The sequence below is a fragment of the Schistocerca piceifrons genome, chromosome 10 (assembly GCF_021461385.2).
Source record: "Schistocerca piceifrons isolate TAMUIC-IGC-003096 chromosome 10, iqSchPice1.1, whole genome shotgun sequence".
Classification (NCBI taxonomy): Eukaryota; Metazoa; Arthropoda; class Insecta; order Orthoptera; family Acrididae; genus Schistocerca; species Schistocerca piceifrons.
In genome coordinates, this window is record NC_060147.1 from 138,701,742 (window position 1) to 138,723,646 (window position 21,905).

The 21,905-nt window shown below is 39.5% G+C and overlaps 1 protein-coding gene across 1 annotated transcript in view; it reads left to right on the plus strand.

Annotated features, from left to right (window-relative positions):
* Positions 1–21,905, plus strand: part of LOC124718777 (histone-lysine N-methyltransferase 2C-like) — a 434,091-nt gene that overhangs the window by 292,648 nt on the left and 119,538 nt on the right. Inside the window, exons 54-56 of the mRNA XM_047244388.1 lie at positions 641–990; positions 6,412–6,568; positions 20,442–20,630. Coding sequence (XP_047100344.1) covers positions 641–990; positions 6,412–6,568; positions 20,442–20,630 — 696 coding nt within the window. The remainder of the gene's footprint in view (positions 1–640; positions 991–6,411; positions 6,569–20,441; positions 20,631–21,905) is intronic.

Here is a 21,905-nt window from a genome sequence, read left to right on the forward strand (position 1 = left end):
CAAAAATGAATTTTTTTTCCTAATAGTTTCTGTAAAATCGTTCGAGAAAGACCGCAAGGTGAAAACACTTGTCAGCATCCCCTTCCGAACAAATGACCAAACTCGTCGAGCGCATCGAACGTAAATTGCTCACTGCACATCGGCTACTATATACTGCACGGGCTCTTAACAGTGAGGTCTGCACCACTAACTGGGGTGAACTCTGCATCTGACACCTATATGGCATGTAGGCCTATCCAATTTTACAAATTGTGATCCTCACAGACATTGTGTTCGACAAAATGTTTAGCAAATTGTATGTAATTAGCTTGCCGGTAGATGATAGTTGCTGGCACTGGATGGTGAAATCTAACCCAGTCTCACTAGCAAATTTTTAAAGGGTGGAGGAAAGTACCTGGATTTACTAGTACTGATGTATGAGCTGGAAACTCCACAACGGTCCAGGGATATATAAACAGGTGATAGAGTTTTGTATTTGGGAAACAAAAGATGAGTTCTATGTTATTGCAGAAAATTTTATTTCTAAAATAATTCTCACAGTGTCGAGTAAGCACCTTGCAGATTTTGTGTATGATGTAGTCACTTATCTCGAAACAGTTTGACACAAAGACAGTACAAACTTCATCATACGTATCTGCAGGTCCCAACTTCAAGCCCTCAGATGCACCACCACGTCGTCCCGCCGCCCACGTACAGACCACTGCAACAACAACAACAACAACAACAACAACAACAACAACAACAACAACAACAGCAGCAGCAGCAGCAGCAACAACAACATCAACAACAACAACAACACCAGCAGCAGCTGCTGCTGCAGCGGGCCGGTGCTGCCCCTGTGACTTCGCGCAGCGTGTCGACGCCATCGCCTCTGCAGCAGCTGCCGGCCGTGTCGTCGCCGGTCCATCAACAGCCACGCTCTGCCGAGCAGTCTCCCGGCTCTGCAGTGCACCAGTACGTCTCCGTCAACACGTATGGAGGTGTCGTCAGGTAGGTAGCTGCAGAAATGTATGACCATTGCCATTTTCCGCGAACGCACCGGTACTGATGGTCAAATGTTACACTTCGTGTCAGGTCTCCCACTATTTGAGGCTCTTCTCAGTAAGAATTGTGTTAATTGGTTGCTTCTACTCTCTGATTTGGGTAAGAATGTTATGTCATTCTGATATACAAAATAAAATAAGTACGAAACCGTACACGAGAGATGAAGAGACGTAGGTCCAATTTTGCTTAATGCTGTGAAATAGTCACGAGAAGTGTACCCCAGTGTCACAGTGGCCCTGAATTATTTTCTGGAGAAATTGCCTGAAAATAGAATATTTGATAATGAAATTGGACCCTCATGTATTAAACTCATTTTATTTCATTTCTGTCATGTACTTTTTCAGTCTATATTAGTTTTAATGCATCCAAAACTCAAGATTAAATAAAATTCCCAATGAAAAAACTTGAAAGTGATCTGAATCTGAAGACTCTATTTGCAGTTAAATTAGACAAACATGTTATTCATTTAATGAAATACACATATTAAATGGATAGTTTAAGTTGTCCTCAATTATTCATAAATCCATTCATTCATTAATTCCACACTCTTGGAATATGGATTACAGTATTACTGGCAACTGACAAATAACGTTCTGTTAGGGACAGCTGTGTTCCAGTAAGGACCATTCGTACCTCTTTGACTGTATTTTCTTCATCGATATCTGAAGATTTGTCAGACTGATCAGTTTTGCCGTAGTCCGTAACTTCTGCAGGAGTAGCAGCTTCAGAATCACTTTCGTCATGAAAGTCACTTACATTGCTTTACATAACTGAGTTCGTCTGACAGTGTTTCCTATATAGCAATATTCAGTTAGTAAAAATTCATTTTTACTTTCCTTTTCGCATTAATGATCTTCATACCTGCAACAGAACAATTACACAGTGTGTACTCCAGGGTCACAGTAACGCTTCAAAAATATTTCTGTCAAATTAATTAAAAAACGATATCTCACAACTTCAAACATCTGTGCTCCACTAGGTTTCACATTGATAGCAGTGTACTATGTGTGCGCAGTGGCGCATTGGCAGGGGGGAACAAAAATCTCTAGGGTTAGCATGAGCCTGTGGTAAACTTCTAGGGTTAAGACTGTATTGGTAACTTCCTGACACTGCTTCGTTTGTGGAGAAAAGACTGCAGTCCTCGTTGAACCAGTGGTCAGTTGAAGTCGTGGCTGTTTAACATTTCACTGTAGCAGCCCTTTCTCCACTAATGGAGCAGTGTCTAGATGTTACCAATCCACTCTCAAACAGAACTGGACATACACACCATTATTTCTCATTTAGGGAAATGCAGTATTCGTGTTTTTCTCTTTGTGTAAAGAGACAAAAGACAAAATCTTCCTTGACATTTCTCAAGTATCTGAACTATTTGGTGCTTTTAATGTATCGGAACTACTTGGTGCTTGTACAAAACCTCAACTCTGAACTGTATGTGACATCAGTATATTAAAAAAAACTTTCATACAACAGTATTAATTTTTGCACAGAATAGTGGCCCAAGGAGTAATCAGAGGAAATTCCGCGATCACCCAAGCTTCTGCTGCAGAGTTGGCAGTGGCTGACTGCTGCTTTCTGCCAGTAGTTCGGCTGTTAATCTGCCATGCTGACGAGTATTTTTACCCTGGATGTACAAATAAATGCTGTGTGAGTTAAACTGTGCCAGGTTTCTCATGCATCATAACTGCTGGTAGCGTGTGTGTGTGTGTGTGTGTGTGTGTGTGTGTGTGTGTGTGTGTGTGTGGGCGCGTGCGGGGAGGAGGGGGTTATATTTCCTCTAACGAAATTGAATGCTTTTTATAGTGACAACAGTCTTTTCAAATTTATGTTCCTTCAAAGGTTATGCTTTGTTGGTCCTTATGTTGATTTGAAAAACTTCAGCTGAAGAAGGGAGGAAGTGACTGGAAAAAGTAAGTTCTGACAGGATACAGTCTAATAAATAATTTAATGAGAAAAAGAGCAGAAACTGTGATGAAGTCATTGAAGGAAAGTGAACGCGCAAAGGAGGAAAAAATAAAAAAACTACTAAAATTGTAAATGTAGGAGGAAAACTGTTTATTACTACAAACAGAATTTGTGGGTGTTACTTGTGTAATTTTTATAATCCAGAAAATGTAGAAATGCAGTTCAGCCTCATGAAGACAGAAGAGCACATTTAACGCTTTTTTTTTTTTTTTTTTTTTTTTAATTTACAAATATAAAATGTCAAATAGTTCTCTTGTGTATGAGAGATGATCTGTAAAAATGTTTTCGACATCAGGTATGAAATAAAAGATAACAAAATGAAAGGTACGTATAATATGCAAGAAGATTTATGACAGTACCAAATTGTGTGTCCACATCCACTCAAACTGGAAATTGGAGGAACTCATAGCTCCCAGGCGAGGCCACACGGCCCAGATAGAATTGCTGTACGACAGCATGGAAATGGAAGACATACATGGCAAAGTGGAACAGAGCTCATGTGCCCATAACAATCTGTTATATTGGTTCTCTCTTGTAAGATTTTTGTTAAAATAGTAGGCTCAATTGGAGAAAAGAATTTAGTCACCATTTTGTTTTTGTTGTTATGTCATTATAATGTAGACAAATAATACGAGGGTCACTCCAAAGGAAAGGCACACTATTTTTGTAAAAATACAGTTTTCATTCTGCATGTGTGAAAGTTTTACAGTGTGTAGATACATGCTTCCAGCTTGTTTTCAAACTTTGTTCAACCTGTTCCCTGAGTGGCGCTGTCACAGCATGTCTTCAAGATGGCTGCTACACTTGATGTTCATTAGAAGCTGTCATAGAATTCCTGTGCTGTGAAAACGAGACAATGGGAAACATACACAAGAGGTTGAAAAAGGTGTATGGAGATACTGCTGTCGATCGAAGTATAGTTAGTTGGTGGACAAGCAGATTATGTGATGAAAGTAGGCACGGCAATATTGAGGACTGTCCTCGCAGCGGCAGGCTTCGTACTGCACACACGCCAGACAACGTGCAGAGAGTTAACGAATTGGTGACTGCTGAGAGACGCATCACAGTGAACGAATTGTCACGCTACGTTGGGATAGGGGAAGGAAGTGTTTGCAGAATACTGAAAGTGTTAGCGTTAAAAAAGGTTTGTGCCAGGCGGGTTCCCACAATGTTGACAATGGCTCACAAAGAAACAAGAAAAACAGTATGCGGCGAACTTTTGGAACAGTACGAGAATGGTGGAGATGAATTTCTTGGAAGAATTGTGACAGGTGATGAAACATGGCTCCATCACCTTTCACCAGAGTCGAAGAAGCAATCAATGGAGTGGCATCATGCAAATTCACCCAAGGAAAAAAAAAAAATTCAAAACCACACCTTCTGCTGGAAAAGGTACGGCTATGGTGTTTTTCGATTTCGAAGGACTTTTGCTAGTGGACATCGTGCCAAGTGGAACCACCATAAATTCTGATGCATATGTGACAGCACTGAAGAAACTTCAAGCTCGACTGAGTCGTGTTCGACCACATCGGCAAAAGTAGGATGTTTTTCGGTCGCACGACAATGCACGGCCACATGTCAGTCAAAAAACCATGGAAACAATCACAAAACTTGGATGGACAACACTGAAACACCCGCCTTACAGTCGTGACCTGGCTCCATGTGACTATCATCTCTTTGGGAAACTGAAAGACACTCTTCGTGGAACAAGGTTTGAAGATGATGACTCCCTTGCGAACGCTGCCAAACAGTGGCTCCAACAGGTTGGTCCAGAATTTTACCGTTAGGGTATACAGGCGCTGGTTCCAAGATGGCATATGGCAGTTGAGGGGGATGGAAATCGTGTGGAAAAATGAAAATATTGTTCCTAAAGGATGATCTACACACTGTAAAACTTTCAAACATGTAAAATGAAAGATAGATTTTTAAAAAATAGTCTGCATTTCTTTTGGAGTGACCCTCGTATAATATATTTACCTATCTATATTAAATTTTGCTTGATGGAACTAATTAACAAGATTTATTAATTTTGTGATACGATTTACAATCTAAAAAAACAATTAACAATAATTTTTTGATAAAGAGAAATAACAGTTTTTATGAGGTGTCACAAAGCTCTTCCTCTCAGCGTCTTTGGTCTGTGCAGCAGATGCTACAGTGGCCAGGCCGTACCAATGCGGAGGACAAACCCTCCAGCCGCAGCACTAGCTCACCTCGTACGAAATAAAATGATAACGACAAGAATCAAAACCCTGTGGAAAACATGAAATGTATGGCATAATAGTCAATTAAAGAAATTTGTCATTACCGGTGATTGCACTAGTGGCAGGAGTCAAATTGCTAGTGCTAATATTTCGTATCATTACACGGTCCCAGAAGTGAGTGAGACCACGAGGCGTAGGAAAGTGGGATGGTACGGCAAATGGATTTGGGTGAATTTTCAGGATTCAGTAGGGAGTACAAACCACTGAAAAGTGTGTGTTATGACACAGCACTAGGAGTGTTGCCTCTCTTCGTCTACCCCGGGTGGGGCACCAGCTCCCACTCGTGGTGATCCTCAGTCACGCACCTGCCTTCACGCCACGTGATGTCAGCTTTGAGACGTCGCCGTGTGTGGTGGGCAGTGCACAGTATGGCAAACGTGGCATCTTAATGGACTCGAACAGACCCACAAACGGCAGATGAGTCTCCCATTTCTTCGGCACGTCGTGACACGTTACGGTGCTGACATTTTGTATGTCGCCAGTGGAAGGGCAAGTTTGTGGCTAGATTTCTGGGTCACCTCACATTTTTAACACTGTGTCACACTTTCACTGTGTCTCGTAGGCTTTTGTGTATCTCGATAAATTTGAAATATGGGAGAGGATTGTGAAGAAACTTCTAGTTCCACTGAGAACCCCGAAGTGTAGGCTTCTAGGAGGCAGTGGTGAAGTATATCAAAATGTAGAGGAAAACAAGCAGTAGAAACTGTTAGAAAATATGATCTGTATTTCGAATATATGTAGATAGTGAGTGACAATATACTAATCAAACAGAGCTTTTAAGTACTGCCCATGAATTTGATAAAGGTCAGAAAAATGTAGAACATGAAAGAATCAGAAATTTGATTTAGTTAATTAGATAACTAAAGCAGCATTATCAAGTGAAGATTGTCGATAACTGAGTTCTGCCCCCTGCCCCTATTACAGTATAGATGCCCTACTGTGACCCAGAATTATACTTCTCCTTCAACTAGTAACTCTTACATTTCCGAAATTTTGAGTGATGATAAATATTCTTATGAATGTTCTCACGATTTGTGCTAGTTTTTCATTCTCATCCTAAAAAACTCTCAGGGACAGAGTTCCTCATAAAAATTTCCGCTTTAGTGAGATTTATGTACTGTTTATTATCTGATACTCAAAGCAGATCACCACCGGTCGCAAGGACGCCGACGACACCGTCACCTCGATACCACCTGCAAGACTCGTCGCCACCCCCACTGTCGTACCAACAGTCGGCGACCACTTTCGTGCACAGCTATGCAAAACCTTCGATCAAGCAAGAGGATTCGCCAAAACAGGTATACTGTGTGGCCTTCAGATGTATTTTGTTTCTTAAATTTGCTGTGTGATCCTTTGTAAAAGAAAAGTATTTCCTTTATTTGCTTGTAAACAGTTGGTTGCTAGTTGATAGGAATATAATGGGAGGAGGGGGCGGGGGGGAACAGTTATTAATATCTCTAGGGATTGAAAGGAGATTATTTATTCAGGAGGCAGAAAATTCAGTTCCCCAGCAGTTTTCAAGGAAATACTATGATAGCTAGCATCTACACTCTTGTAAAGGAAAGCCACTGCTACTGAAATGTTAATTGCTAAAAGTAGTACTGATCACGCTGCTGAGCCACCCTGCGAGACACGATAAGTTGTGTGTAAACCTAACTCTGTGTTTGTGTATTTTACTGTTATGTCAGTGTTTGTCCGGTTCTGTGCTGTTCGCTGTATGTTGTGATACTTCATTTGAATAACTCCTTACATACCTTATGGATCAAAATTAATTAATTAATTAATTAAATTAAAATATTCTAAGTGATCGCAGAGACCATTGTCTTATCCATGAAGTAATGTATGTGGTGCCCTTAGCTTACTACACTTGCCAAATAAAGCAGTTTTGCTGTCACTAAGACGTGGAAAGTTATACGACCACCATGTCTCTCACAAGAGATTAGTCGTATTAAATGTTCTCGGTGCACGTGTCACATTAATTCTCTATGCAAATCCAATCTTATTGAAACGTCCCCTTTGAAGAATTTATACATGACTGTGCTTAAACTGACACACAATATTTTGTTAGTGCAACGCAGTCTGACTTTCAAGAATCCCTACAAAAGAATGGCCCTGACTAACATTAAACTATATCTTCCAGAAATCACTTACCTCACAAAAATCTTCGCTACTCAAGCTACTGCAATACCGCGAGCGCCACTACTGCCAGCTAAATAAAAGATTCAAACTACTGAAGGCACTAACTACTGATAGGGATAGTTAGCAAATGAAAGATATTAATAGAGAACGAACAATGTATTTACCTTGATATCATCATATATAAATATAGCAGTTCATGACAAATTACAAACCTCCGCCATCTCTCTGCCCACATCCACCACTGCTGGCAGCTCACCTCCAACTGCGCAACGCTACGCGCTGTTCACAGCCAGCTGCCTAACACTACAATGGCGAGTATTACAACAATGCAAAGCAGCCACAGACTGCACACAGCACAGCCAGTGATTTTCATATTGAGCGCTACGTAACGTTGCCAATAAGAAAACATAAACAGCCTACTTACATAGCCCCCATGCTCCCCACAAAAAATTTTTACAAATGGTGTTGGGCACTGGCCAATACAGATTTGACAAAAATTTTTCACAATGACAGTAACAAAGATATAAAATGCACACACTTATTGATACAATGTTGGTCAAAAGCTAAAATTTTCTCACAGTCCATAAAGATAGTCCTGATCATTCATCATAATAGTAGTTACAGTTTCTCATTAGTAAAAGAAATTGCACACAGAAGTAGTGGATTTCCATACAGTCTTGAAGAAGTAGTGTTGTCCTTCCAACGGAAAGACAGTGCTGAATCTTGACATGCTGACAGGTAATGCGCCACAATGGAGCAAACCCACAGCAGAGTCATTCGAAGTTTTGAAGAATATTGGTAGGTAGGTCATCACAGAGCAGACCCACTGGAGTCCTGGTAGAGAGTGTGGTATTGGTGGGCCACCAGAGGTGCAGACCCACTGCAGTCCTAGTAGAAATAATGGTATTGATGGATCATCAAAGATGTAGACCCACTGTAGTCCTTGTAGAGATAATGGTACTGGTGAGTCATCAAAGATGCAGACCCACTGTAGTCCTTGTAGAGATGGCCAGCAGCCATCTGTTGTGACTGTGCAGGTGCACAATCACCATTGAAGAGTCTTGCGGATAATGCAGAAAGTCCATAAACCACCACTTGTGCACTCACAAAGTTTTCGGAACTGTCCTTAGAACCAACAGTGCTGTTATCCAGTCCCTTGCTGAATTATTAACACACGTGCAAACACTAACAGTCCCTACTTCTCACATATTGTCCATATACTATGACCAACAGAAACGTGTGCAGTGAAATGTAACTAACAAGTTAATAATACCATGAACTGGTGTCAGTTACAATTTTATAACATGAGAATACAATTACAAAGGTACAAAATACATCACTAAAAACATAATAATACAGATAACTTTTGTAGTAATACGGGCTTTACAAAAGAATTGAAATAACATATACATCAGTGTTACAGGAATTATGACATAAGTAAACACATAAAAGATCAGAATAATTATTGAAACATCAACTTCACACATGAGCATTAAAACAAAACAGAATAAATAATGTGTAAACATCTTTACAAAGTAAATAACATATTATTAATGCAAATTATATTCGAGGATAACAGTATTCCTCATCATAGTGAATGTAGCTTAATATTAAAAGAAGAAAAAATTCTATGAAACTACACAGAGACAGGAAGAAAACAAATACACAAGGGTACACAAACATATAGTGGGATAACACAAAAGGGAAAGGACAGGGTTTGTTTTACTGCAGTATTTTGCATTTGCATGGAGATCTCCCTTTGTTCATCATTATTCCCAAAAAGTCCTATCTAAGCCTGCTTTCTGTATTCTGTTCATATTTCTTTCAAAATAATTATTTCTGATTGTACAATACTCATTTGGGCCCAAATCGTTTTCATATAACTTCGCAATGCATTCTTTACCTATTCTCCATAGTCAGTTTCTTATACAGTCTACCCCCTCTTAAGCTAACTTAAATCTACTGAGCTCAGATGCTAAACTAAGGAACGAGGCAGTGCAGCAGCACAAAATAAGTAACACAAACAACAATGACCAAAAAAATGGAAAATTGCAAAGCAAGCTACAGTAAATCTAAATTACCAAGCAATGCAACATTACAACTAATATGAGCCAATGTGCAGCAACAATAAAAATAAATGAGTAGTAAAATTGGCTTAGCAGAGTAACACAAAGTCAAATTCAGTAACACTACGCCTGGCAAACAGCAGTAACTTATACCTAAACATGACATAGCTCAAGCAGAAAAAATATTACAGTAAAAACAACAATGCAGATAAGGGAAATGTATATTCACATCTTAATATCTATGTAATTAAAGTGGTGCACCACAAGAACTGATTGTAAAAAGAAATATTACCATGTACTTGAAAAGAATATTATGTATGCAGTTACTGTTACTAGTCCCTTCTTATTGTTCTTTCCTTTCCAAGTGCTCCTTTTTTGAAGAATGTGGATCACAAAATTATTATTTAACAGATCTGTTGACAGAAAGTGTTCACACTAGCAAATGCATTTCATTTTATAAAAGCAATGCTGCAACACAGCTGGAAACCAGATATCAAATGAAATAAGCAACTATGAAAAGCAAAGCATAAAAATATCATTCAATAGTCATGTGACATTTCATAAATTAGTAGAAATTCTCTCAACTCTCGTAGAAAGACGCTTGTCATAATCAGGTGTGCAGATGTAAAAATATTTCTCGTCATTTCATTAGGCATTTCAGTAAATATCGTAAATTAAGAGCTAGTGTAATCATATGTTTTCAAGTTCGACCGTGTCGTTTTTGCGATGCTTTCTACAAAGGAATGTCAGAAGCGAGGTTAATGGCGTCCCCTTTTTTTTTCTACCTGTGCCGCTGAAAAGGGCTCGCAATAATGGCTTTTCCTCCAGGCAACTGGCACACCTGGCCGCTCGCAACGCATTACGTCACGGTCACTTACCTTTCTTACCGACATATTTACGACAGCAGTTTCCGCTACAGTGACAGTCTCATATAAACATTTCACAGGTCGAAAATTTGCGTAACAAATGTGTAGCAACAAAATCTTGTAAATATAACAGCATCCAAAAAAAAAATTCGTCAGCATTGTGATACAGTCACACATTTACACACATTTCATAACTCTTAAAGTACGATTCTTGGTTTCCAACATCCTTTTCCATAAGTCAGAGTCCCTAATCACTATTCATTACTCCTTACCTTATTACACATATATATATTCGTCGACACGTCAATCTTGCGACGACACTTCAATATTTCATCATAATAAATACATAGCATAACCAAATTCCTCATATAGCACCAGCCTATTAATCATAAACATACCTCAGCAGCATAATACACATCGTCATCGTAAAAATAACATCATAACACCTCAGTCAAATCTCAAAATCGTCGTAGCTTCCTCCAATAATTAAAAAAATTCTCTGCTCATGTCAAAAGTGTCATCTGCCTCAAACGTACTTTAAAAATCATGAATCCATACCAAATACATCATTCAAAGCTCTCATAGTATCACAATGGTTCCAAAAAAAATATGAACAGTTCACACAGTACAGACAAAATACAATTTTGTAAGTGTGAAGTAATCCAACTCTGTAATTGCGTAAACATATGTCACTGATGTAATAAAAAGTTTATCTCTCAGTTACATGATCAGATAGCTGTGTAATTTGTGTGTTAGAGAAATATGGTACCGATGTGTAAAGTTGTATAAGCAAATACCATATTAGCTAGGGTTCCTTGTGGTTGCCACACACATGGTACACAAAGTAAGCTGTACCCCCCTGAGGATAAATGTAATTATACTCCCAGGTATTACAAATTACAGCAATGGAATGAAATGTATCACGGAAAACTTTCTTTGTAATTAAAAAAATATTTAAAAATAAGTGTTTTAAGTATAAGATTGATCACTCAAATGCGTGTACTGTAGCGCTAAACTGTGCATCTTGTCGCAACATAATCTCTGTGGAAGTGTCGTAGTTATCGTCCTCCGAAAGCTAAGTTCTGCAGAAGTCAATGTACTTACCACATGATAAACAAAAGTGAAATGCTTTGCGTATAGATATCGTAGTTGTTATGCTTATTGGCGTGATGAAGAAAGTACTGTACAGTAACGTATTGTTATGCCAAAAAAAAGGCTGTCTCATTGTTGCTATACCACAAAAGTTACTACTAAAACATGTTTTTCTTCCTAGAAGAATTCAGAAAACTGTGCAGATATAAAACAGATACACTGCAAAAGCAACAATGTAAATTGTGTCACACATTAGTAACGTTGTGATATAGTCGTGTAGCTGTCAAATAAACTAACCACTGTGTCACCTGGTATCTCACAGAAAGTACTTTAAATCCAGAATATATTTTCAAGTAAACCAAAATGTTGCATTAAAATCTCACTAGCAGTACCAGTATGTGTCCTAAGTATGTAAGCCTGATAGTCGTTACGTAATCGTGCAACTAACAAGCAAGAATGTACAAATACAATACTGTGTCGTCTGTTCACTATAACAATGCATTCGTAATTTCTGTTTAAATAAGTTCTCTTGGTTCTTGACTGGATATTTAACTTCAAACATTGTTGCATGTTAACAGATTCTAAGTCTAACAAGCATACTAGTAATGTAAAGTGAAAAGTTTTATGGCAATGAAAAAGTTAAAAAGCAGATTATCTTTCAATAAACGGTTTTACATGAGAAACGTGGTGCAGTCCTTTACTCTTCCTAGTACTCAGAGTTTCAACTTGAACGGAATTATCATGCGGTATACGTCGGTGAGGAGTGCTAAAAATTTTCTCAAGGTTAGCGTCAATGTTAGTTTTCTCGGAGCCAGCGGGCGCACGCGGCTGCCTGCTGTGCGAGTCATTGTCTGTCTCTTTGTTGGCGCGCGTCGTTATTGGGATTTGGAGACCTAACTTCTACAAATTCACCGTGACGAGAGGGCCCTGCTCTGTTTGAATCCCGCCAGTTCTGATGCAATTCAGGTCTGTCGTTACGATCATATCGTCTGTCGTCATGTCGGTAGATTCCATAGTTTCTTTCTTGTCGGTCACATGGTGGAGAATTTCTCCTTGAATCGTAACTGCGCGATGGTCCGTTGCGTCTAAAGTTATTCTGTCTCCCTTGATAGTATTTATTTTGGTTCCCATATTGTCTGTTTCTCTTATTGTCTCTGTGATAGTCATTACCACGGAGAGGTGATCTTTCCCTGTAGTTATTACTACTCTGCCAACGGTTGTCATACGGGTGGTGTCTGTTTTGGTCACGATTTGTGTTGTGAGAATAGACTTGTCGTGTCAAGTTATTATTTCTGTCGTCACGGAATTGTGACGGATGTGACCTGTAGTGATTGTTTTCCTGTTTTCGCATCCCGCGACGGTCTGTGTCAATTTCCAGTTCTTGTAACAGTCCCTGAAATGCTTCAATGTCGTCTTTGCAACGTCCTGCTAAAATAATGTGTCGTAAATGTTCAGGCAATTTGAGTAAGCAAATGCGGATGAGTTCTGAGGGGCTGTATGGGTTTGAAAGATATTGATTCTTATGCAACATGTCTTCAAAATATTTGACAAGACTGGAAAATTCAGATTGTTCAAACTGTTTCATCATCATGATGCTATGTTTTACATGGTCTTGTGTAGCTTGAGACCAATATGCTGAGAGGAAGGCATGGTAAAACTCTCCTTCACTGTGGCAATCGTGAATGACCGACCGCATTCTTACAGCTGGTTCATTCTCTAAGTAGCCACACATAAATTCTAATCTGTGCTCTAATGACCAGTTGGGAGGAAAACAATGAGAGAATTGATGGAGCCATGCTTGTGGATGAATGTCGTTCCCAGAATTCTTAAATGTTTTGAATTTACGTGTAGTAATGAACAGCTTATAGTCAAAGTCATCATGTCGGCGAGTCGCATATCGGTCATTGTTACGTCGTTTCGGCGGTTCCATTTCAAAATTCGGTGCACCTTGCCAATTTCTTTCATAACTTCCGAAGTGTCCTGTGTTATTATTTTGTGGTTGTTCCGTATTTCTAAGTCCCTCTTCCCGTGTTGGAGCGCGAGTTTTCTCTGAAATACGTAATTCTTGTATTACCTGAGTCAGCTGATCTTGTACTTCCCGGATTTCTCTTTGGTGTTGCGTATTAATTTGATTCTGATTTTGTTTGAATTTCCTAATTTGTTCGCACTCTTCTGTGTCATTAAAGACTACCGGTTTTGTGTCGTTCAGATTATCATCTACCTTCGTAGATAAGTTAGTGAACTGATCCGAAAGTTCGGCTACTTTCTCCGATAGTGAACATATTTCCTCAATGTGTTTTTCTGAACCAAGTTTCAGATTGTCCATTTGTGTTGAAATCGAATCTACTGTGTTCTTTAAGTTTTCCTGAGTTTTTGCAAGTTGCGTAACCGAATCGGTAGATGCAACTGAGTCAAATTTAGCTTGCAAGGTCTCATGATTTTCATGAACAATAATTTGCAGTTCTTTTATGGCTGCTTCGTGATTCTGTAATGCCTTTTCATGCCGCGAAAAAATAGGTTGAAAATGCTCACAAATTTGAGTTTTTACGTCATTACAGACTTTTTGACATTTCGATTCAATGTTATGTAACTCAGTAGATAAATCTTCACGCGTTTGTTCAAGAGTTTGTTCCAATGAGTCTAACTTTTGAAGCTGTTGCTGTGTTTGTCTCTGATTTTGTTCCAGTGTGTCTAACTTTTTTTAAGATTTTGTTCCACTGTGTCTAACTTTTTGAGATTTTGTTCCACTGTGTCTAACTTTTGAAGCTTTTGCTGTGTTTGTCCCATTTGTTGTATTAATTGTAATAACAATGCATTGGTGTCTGAAACATGTTCCTCAGTGCTTTTCGGCAGTGAATTTACACCGGAAACATTCACATTTTGACAAGCAGAAAATGTGTCTTGACTTATTTGAGAAAACGGTGAGGATCCAAAACCTGAATCTACAGTATTTGCGAGATCGTGTCATGTCATTTCGGCTTCCTGAGGCGAGCTGTTGCCGACCGATCGATCGATAATGCTTCCCTCTTCACTAATTGTTTCACTGTCCACGCCATTGTTTGACGCCCGCTCCATTTCCCTGTGCACAGTTACCAAATTACTACTTTGAACATTAGTTAATTCATTACTCTGCGGCGCTGATAAGCTACGCTCGTCGTCACTATTATTTCTCAGTTTAGTTTGGAGCCTAGTGTTACGTTTTTCACACGCCATAATTGTCACAATATTTCACACGATAACACAGAAAAGCACAATTTGAAGTGCAAAAATAGGAGAACACATTAACATAGCACTGAAAATGATATCTAGTTAATTGCAAGCGTAGCTGCGAAATACTTGGTGCAAATCTACATGCATGCCACAACTGTTTTACTGTACAACAATGAAAGGCTACAACTACAAAGGAGATTCTCTCTACAATTACGCACTAGCAATAAACAAAAGCTACACTAAATACACAAACTACAAGAAAAAATCAGAAGATTCCAGTGAGGTATCCTGGCAGGGTCGCCATATGAAACGTCCCCTTTGAAGAATTTATACATGACTGTGCTTAAACTGACACACAATATTTTGTTAGCGCAACGCAGTCTGACTTTCAAGAATCCCTACAAAAGAATGGCCCTGACTAACATTAAACTATATCTTCCAGAAATCACTTACCTCACAAAAATCTTCGCTACTCAAGCTACTGCAATACCGCGAGCGCCACTACTGCCAGCTAAATAAAAGATTCAAACTACTGAAGGCACTAACTACTGATAGGGATAGTTAGCAAATGAAAGATATTAATAGAGAACGAACAATGTATTTACCTTGATATCATCATATATAAATATAGCAGTTCATGACAAATTACAAACCTCCGCCATCTCTCTGCCCACATCCACCACTGCTGGCAGCTCACCTCCAACTGTGCAACGCTACGCGCTGTTCACAGCCAGCTGCCTAACACTACAATGGCGAGTATTACAACAATGCAAAGCAGCCACAGACTGCACACAGCACAGCCAGTGATTTTCATATTGAGCACTACGTAACGTTGCCAATAAGAAAACATAAACAGCCTACTTACATAATGACAGGATCCACTGTTATCCTCGTTAGTAAAACGACCAACTGCCATAAAGGTAACTGACTTGTACAGATGTAAATCATGTAGTGTTGTGTACTGTACAGGACATACTTCTGTACAGTCTCTAAATATCAGGTGCCTACTTCCACCCATTGCAGAGTGAATCCTTTAGTCAAAGTTGTTGGCACAATACAACACAATATCAACAAACAGCACGCCTCCTCTTATATAAAGGAATATTGAGTAAATTGTACACATCTTAAGCAGACACGGGATTAAAATTTTCTTTCAGCCACCTACGAAAATCTGAGATACGTCATGTATAGGACCAGTAAACCACCGATTCTTTAAAAAGTTGAACTGCCTTGTGTAGAACATCTTCAGACATCTTATTACTTTACAAATGAGTTAACATTTAATATTAAACTTCTGTGATGTAAGTGATAATAATAATATAAATAAATAAATAAATAATCTAGTGAAAAAGGGCTCTAAAAAGCATACCTTAAGAGCCATGAGGACTTGCTCACCTTTGCTGATGTGAAACACATCTCTTCTACTGACCAAGTGCTCATAGCTCTTAATGTATACAGTTTAGAGCCCATATTTTCCGGACCTTTTTGCTCTGAACCATCGTTCTTGTAATATCTCTGAATATTGACCGTTTCTCATGGGACACGCCGTGTGTAGATACTTTCGGCAAATATTGTCGGTAGTAAAAAATAATAAATGTCACCGTATCTGATGCCGAAGTTCAACTGTGTGAACGGCGAGAATGTAATAAGTGATAAACTTCTTTCTTTTCATCATTTCGTGGCTGTTGCAAGCGAGAAAAGAATTTTGTAAATTTTGAAATTGTGTGGAAAGTTTGGCGGAAATCGCTAAGCGCTCTCGTTCCCGTATGCTGTAAGAATATACTCTGTGTATCTGTAGACTGTCAAGTTATGCTGGCTAAGGACAAACACACTGTTTCTAAATGTAATACTTGTTGTAGTGCGTTAAATTCTAAACATAAGATTACGTCTCTTAATGAGTAGACAGACAGGCCAACTCTCCCGATTTAAGCGGGAGACTCCCGATTTTTCCTTCTTCCTCCCGATCTCCCAACTGTGAAGACCGATCTCACAATTTTCAGAGCAGTTTCAATACTTTCCTTACTATTTGAAAATCCTGCCCTTTCGATATATCGGTGGATGACAATGTACGGCTGCTACTCGTCTATGTTAACTTGGAAGATTCATGCGGTGGCTGTCGGGAGCGGCAGTAGGCGTAGCTCGCACTTCGTATCTACGAGGAAGTAAGGAACTTATCGTTGGCAGCTTTTGGAGACAAATGAATATCTTTCAATCGGTGCCAATTTCCTCCACTTCTGGTAGCATCAGTGCAATCGTAAAATTATTGTGGACAAGGAGTAGTCGACAGTCGTTCCTAGCAAAGTGATTAGCGTTGTTCTTTCTACAAGGAAGTATTGCCAAGTTGGGGGATTTCCTCGTAAATTTAGGGGGAATTAAGCTGCCTGGGGGAAATTAGAGGGATAAATGTTTCGCGGGGGGGTGGGGGGATATTTAGGTTTACTGCCCGCCCCTCCACTTGACAAGACAGTGTGACAAATTATTCAGGGGAGTTTGAAGTTCAATATAGAGGGAAACTAAATAATAGTTTGTCAAGATGCAAATTGTTTCAAGCAAATGTTCTTTAGCCATCAGGGGGACATCAATCAGCACGATTGCCTTCGTTGTAGCTTTGCTTTTTTTTAAATAGTACCCTGTATTTTTTATTCGGTAATTCATGTCCTCTCCAAAAGACCTATTCAAAAATGTGCCGCAGTGTACCATTCACTGAAACACAACATTATTAATTACATAAAACAACATTGACTTTGAGCCTAGGATCACATACTTGTCCACTTGCTGGAGTTCTCGGAAAACAAATGAAAACCAAGTAAAAACATAACACAAAATTAACTTTGACTCTCCTGTACCATTGCCAAGGAGTAGATCATTCAAAGGTTCTCAAAAGTGGTGACCCTGGACACCGATACACTGTTGCACTTGTTGAATGAAATAATTATTTACTGCTTCCAGTGATGCTTGCTGAAGAGAATTATAAGCAAGCACGATGCGTTCCTGCACGTCCTCTGAAGTTGTTGGAATATCGTGATAGACAACATCTTTAATGCATCCCCAAAGAAAAAAGTCCAGAGGGTTTAAATCAGGAGACCTAGCAGGCCAAGTAACTGTTCCTCCTCGACCAATCCGTCTGGCAGGATACCTTCGATTCAGAACATGACGTGCATGCATGGCATTATATGCTGGACATGCATCGTGTTGATACCAGATAAGCATTCTGCTTCTTAGTGGCACTTCACCAGAAGAAGAGGAAGAATTCATCTTAGGAAGTTGGCATACGCTGTACCATTTAGACTACCGTTGATGAAATAAGGGCCAATAATTGTAGTTCCAAGCATCCTTCACGAGACATTAACTCTCCATTGATGCTGATGTTTCGCCTGTCTAAGCCATCGTGGGTTGTCGCTGGACCAGTAATGCGTGTTCCTTGTATTTACCTGACATTTGATTGAGAAGGAACATTCGTTGGTAAATAGAAGATTGGAGAAGAAGTTCGGGTTGGTGAGGATTTGCTGCTGTGCCCACTGACAGAACTGTACACGAGTCTGGAAATCATTCCCGTGCAATTCTCAATGTAGGTGTACACGGTAAGGATCGAACCGGTGATGTGTAACAATCCTATGTACACTGGTTTTAGGAATGCCAAACTCGTGTTCGAGCTGTTGTGTGCTCACATGTGGGATCGCGTTGTCGTGAGTCGAAACTTCCCGTTTCCCGAAACATCACAAGACGAGAAAACATCAGTCGGGAAGGTGGTTTCTTGTCAGGATATCGCTCTCTGTACAGTTCTGCCACCTGCGTAGCATTTCGCCTACCTTCAACAATAACAATAAAAGAAGCTTTATGTTGATGCAGTTTGTAGTAAGGACAGCCTTTACTGTATTCCGACTCAACACAACATTATTTAAAAGGCCTAAACTACTGTACTAAATGTACCCATACCTTCTCTTTGTTGGTGTACATTCTACTCACACAACTCTACAACTGACGATGGTTGACGGAATAACGGGTGTGCATTCTACTTATGTTTACATTTGTCCTATGTCAATGTCAGCACATGGATGTCTTCTATTACCCCGAGTACGTGCACGAAGTGCTTGGAGCAACAATGTCAATGTTGTGTTATGTAATTAATAATGTTGTGTTTCAGTGAATGGTACACTGTGATAAATTTCTGAATATATCCTTAGGATAGGAAAGGAATTAGTGAATAAAAGATACAGGGTGCTATTTTAAAAAGTCATACCGCTGTTCATATCTTTGTAAAAAGCAAAGCTACAACGAAGGTAATCGTGCTGATTGATGTCCCCCCTGACGGCTAAAGAACATTTGCTTGAAACATTTTGTAATTTGCATCTGGACAAACAGTTATTTAGTGTGGTCAAAATAAATGGGACACCATGTGTATTGAAGATACATATTATGGCTGACATTGTACGCAGTGAAAAACCATTAATTCACAGTATTATATATTTAACTCTCAGTATATTCCTACAGTCTCCATTTGTCATGTCTATTTGTGAACTGACGTTAACATATCGATGTATCTTATATGTTAATGTCACTTTATGAATAAATGTGACAAATACAGGTCACAGAAATATACTGACTGTTAATTATGTCATACTGTGTTAATGCTTTTTCACTGTGCACAGTGTCAGCCGTACTATGTATCTTCTATACGTGATACGATGACTGGTTTATAAGACCAGAAACATGTTTTTGCGACGACGACATGTGACAGACAGGTCACATATATTTTAATGTTTCAACTTGTACTGGAGAATGGCTCGCAAGCTGAAATCATGATAATGTAAAATAAATGAACAGTTAACGACCAAATGACAGAAATTTCTTTCAGAAAGTTCTGTATGACTGTGGTCCCCCATGAAGGAAAGAGTATCATTTTTATTCCAAAACCGTTGAACCCAGCATTCCTTCGCAGTTGCTAAATATGCGTGGGAATTCGATATACTTTCTGATTTCCCCCCCCCCCCCCTCCCCCTTTCTCCATATTGTCCCGCCCCATTTTCTGCCTCTGTCCATCTACTCCAACTTTCTCTCCGATCTTGAACTTTGTTTATTGTTATCGCAAATTCAGAATCCTTCACAGTTTTTTAATCTAAGCTCATAAGCCATAAATACATTTCTGTTTTCTATGGAAATAGACTACAATGAAGAAACAAAACAGCACATTGTAATGTAGTCAGTTTTTGTGTGAACATAATGCAAAAGAATATGTACGGGTGAAACAATTTTTCTCATGATTTAAGCACCCTGCTGCCATAGTTAAAACCTACTATGAGGAAGAAAACAAAACCGCACATTTTCACCGCGGAGCACAGCACAACATTTTCTTTCTGGCATTTGGTTAACAGAAAACCTGTACATTATTGTTTAAAAATATATAGCCTAAGTCCATATGGATGTTTATTAGAGTGTCCTGTAGAAATTTGATGTAAATTGGTCAAGAACTTTGGTAACAATGTTTCCTGTTTATGTATGCCATATATTTAGATGTTCTAAGGTGGCGCTCTGGTAGGTATATAAAAATATGTGCGTATTTGAATGCAGCATTATGTCAAAAATTCCAAGCAATCGGCGAAGAACTGTCAGAGAGTTAAGATTTTGTACAAACATGTACATTTTTAGTTATATAGTCGATTGTCTACTAGGTAGTGAAACACGACGGTAAGTCCGACTCACACTAGCGACGGTGTCTGTCGTAGAACACAGTCGCTCATCAGACTGTAACAGTAGCCCGAGCGTTCGTATGGCAGGACCGCCCTCTCTATGTTCGGCAGTACCCGCCCGCAGTGACGGTGAAGACGGAGCCGGCGGATGTGGACCGGCTGGTGTCGCAGGTGCCGCACCTTCCCCACCAACACCCCCACCACCAGCCGCCCCCGCAGCCGCAGCAGCAGCTCCTCTACCAGCCGAAGGCGGAGCCTCACTCTGGACAACCGCCACCCAGCTGCAAGTACCACCCGGGGGTAAGGCGAGTGTGTTGCACTGCACGTAAGGGCGTGGCTGTTCGAGAATGTGTGTAGTCGTATTCCTTAGGTAGAGTTTCGGTTTCTCGTGTCGACGAGAAAATAATGAACAGTTCTCAAAACCACAGCTTTTGTTACTAGTTAATACTATTTAAAGACATTCAGCAAAGGGAAGAGGAGGGAGATGAAGGTGAAATCGGAGATAGGATATGCGAGAACAATTTGACACGATACTGAAAGAGGGATTCTCTAGTAGCTAATACGTATGTGGTTATCACTGAACCGTCAGCTAAATAAGTCACAGTTGTAAAATACCGACATACATCATTTACAGAAGAATGGAAAAGTTTGTTTGAAGAGACCAATCTTGGAGATGAAGAGCTGCCGACCTCGTCGATTATGAGTTTGGTTTCTGAAGAAATATAGGAACGTGCAGGGCAAGTTAAACAAATGCAGACCTACATCTGTATCAGTTGAAATTCTGAATAAAGTACGGAGAGCGAAAGATTATCTACAACTTTTACAGGAACCGGACTACATTTGTAAGACTCGGAGGATGTGAAGAGGTAGCAATGGTTGAGAAGGGAGTGAGAAAGAGTTATAGGCTGTTCCCCATATTGTTCAATCTGTATAGAGAATGGATGATATCTTGAAAAGAAGATATAAGATGATCGACAACAAAAGTAAAACAAGCGTGATGGATTGTAGTTAAATAAGGTGATGCTGAGGGAGTTAAATAATGTGATGCTGTGGGAATTAGATCAGGAAGTGGAACACTAAAAGTGGCAGATCAGTTTTGCTATTTGGACAGCAAATGCAGATTGGTATATAAGTTTAAATGTTTTGGCACAATTTTTTGAAAGTTTTTATCTGGTGTGTAGCCTCATATAGAAGTAAAAGGTGGACAATAAAAAGTACTGAGAAAAGGAGAATAGAAGCTTTAGAAATACTGTTTTACCAAAGAATGCTGAAGATTGGGTGGGTAGATTGAGTTACTGATTTAGAGGTATTAAGTTGAATTGGGAAGGGAAGAGCTTTTAGTTACAATTCAACTAAAATAAAGATAATGGCACACCCGGAGGCATTAAGGAATTACAGTAGGTTTAGAGGGCAGTAGTTATGTCGAGATAAATTGCACGAGACAGCTTGCAGACCACAACGACAACACCGTTAATACTGTTTGGTCATAAAATACTGGGGGACTGACGTCTTCACATGTTCGAGCAATTCAAATTGAGGTGCCGGAGTGCTTAAGGAAAAATGTCATTAATTCTC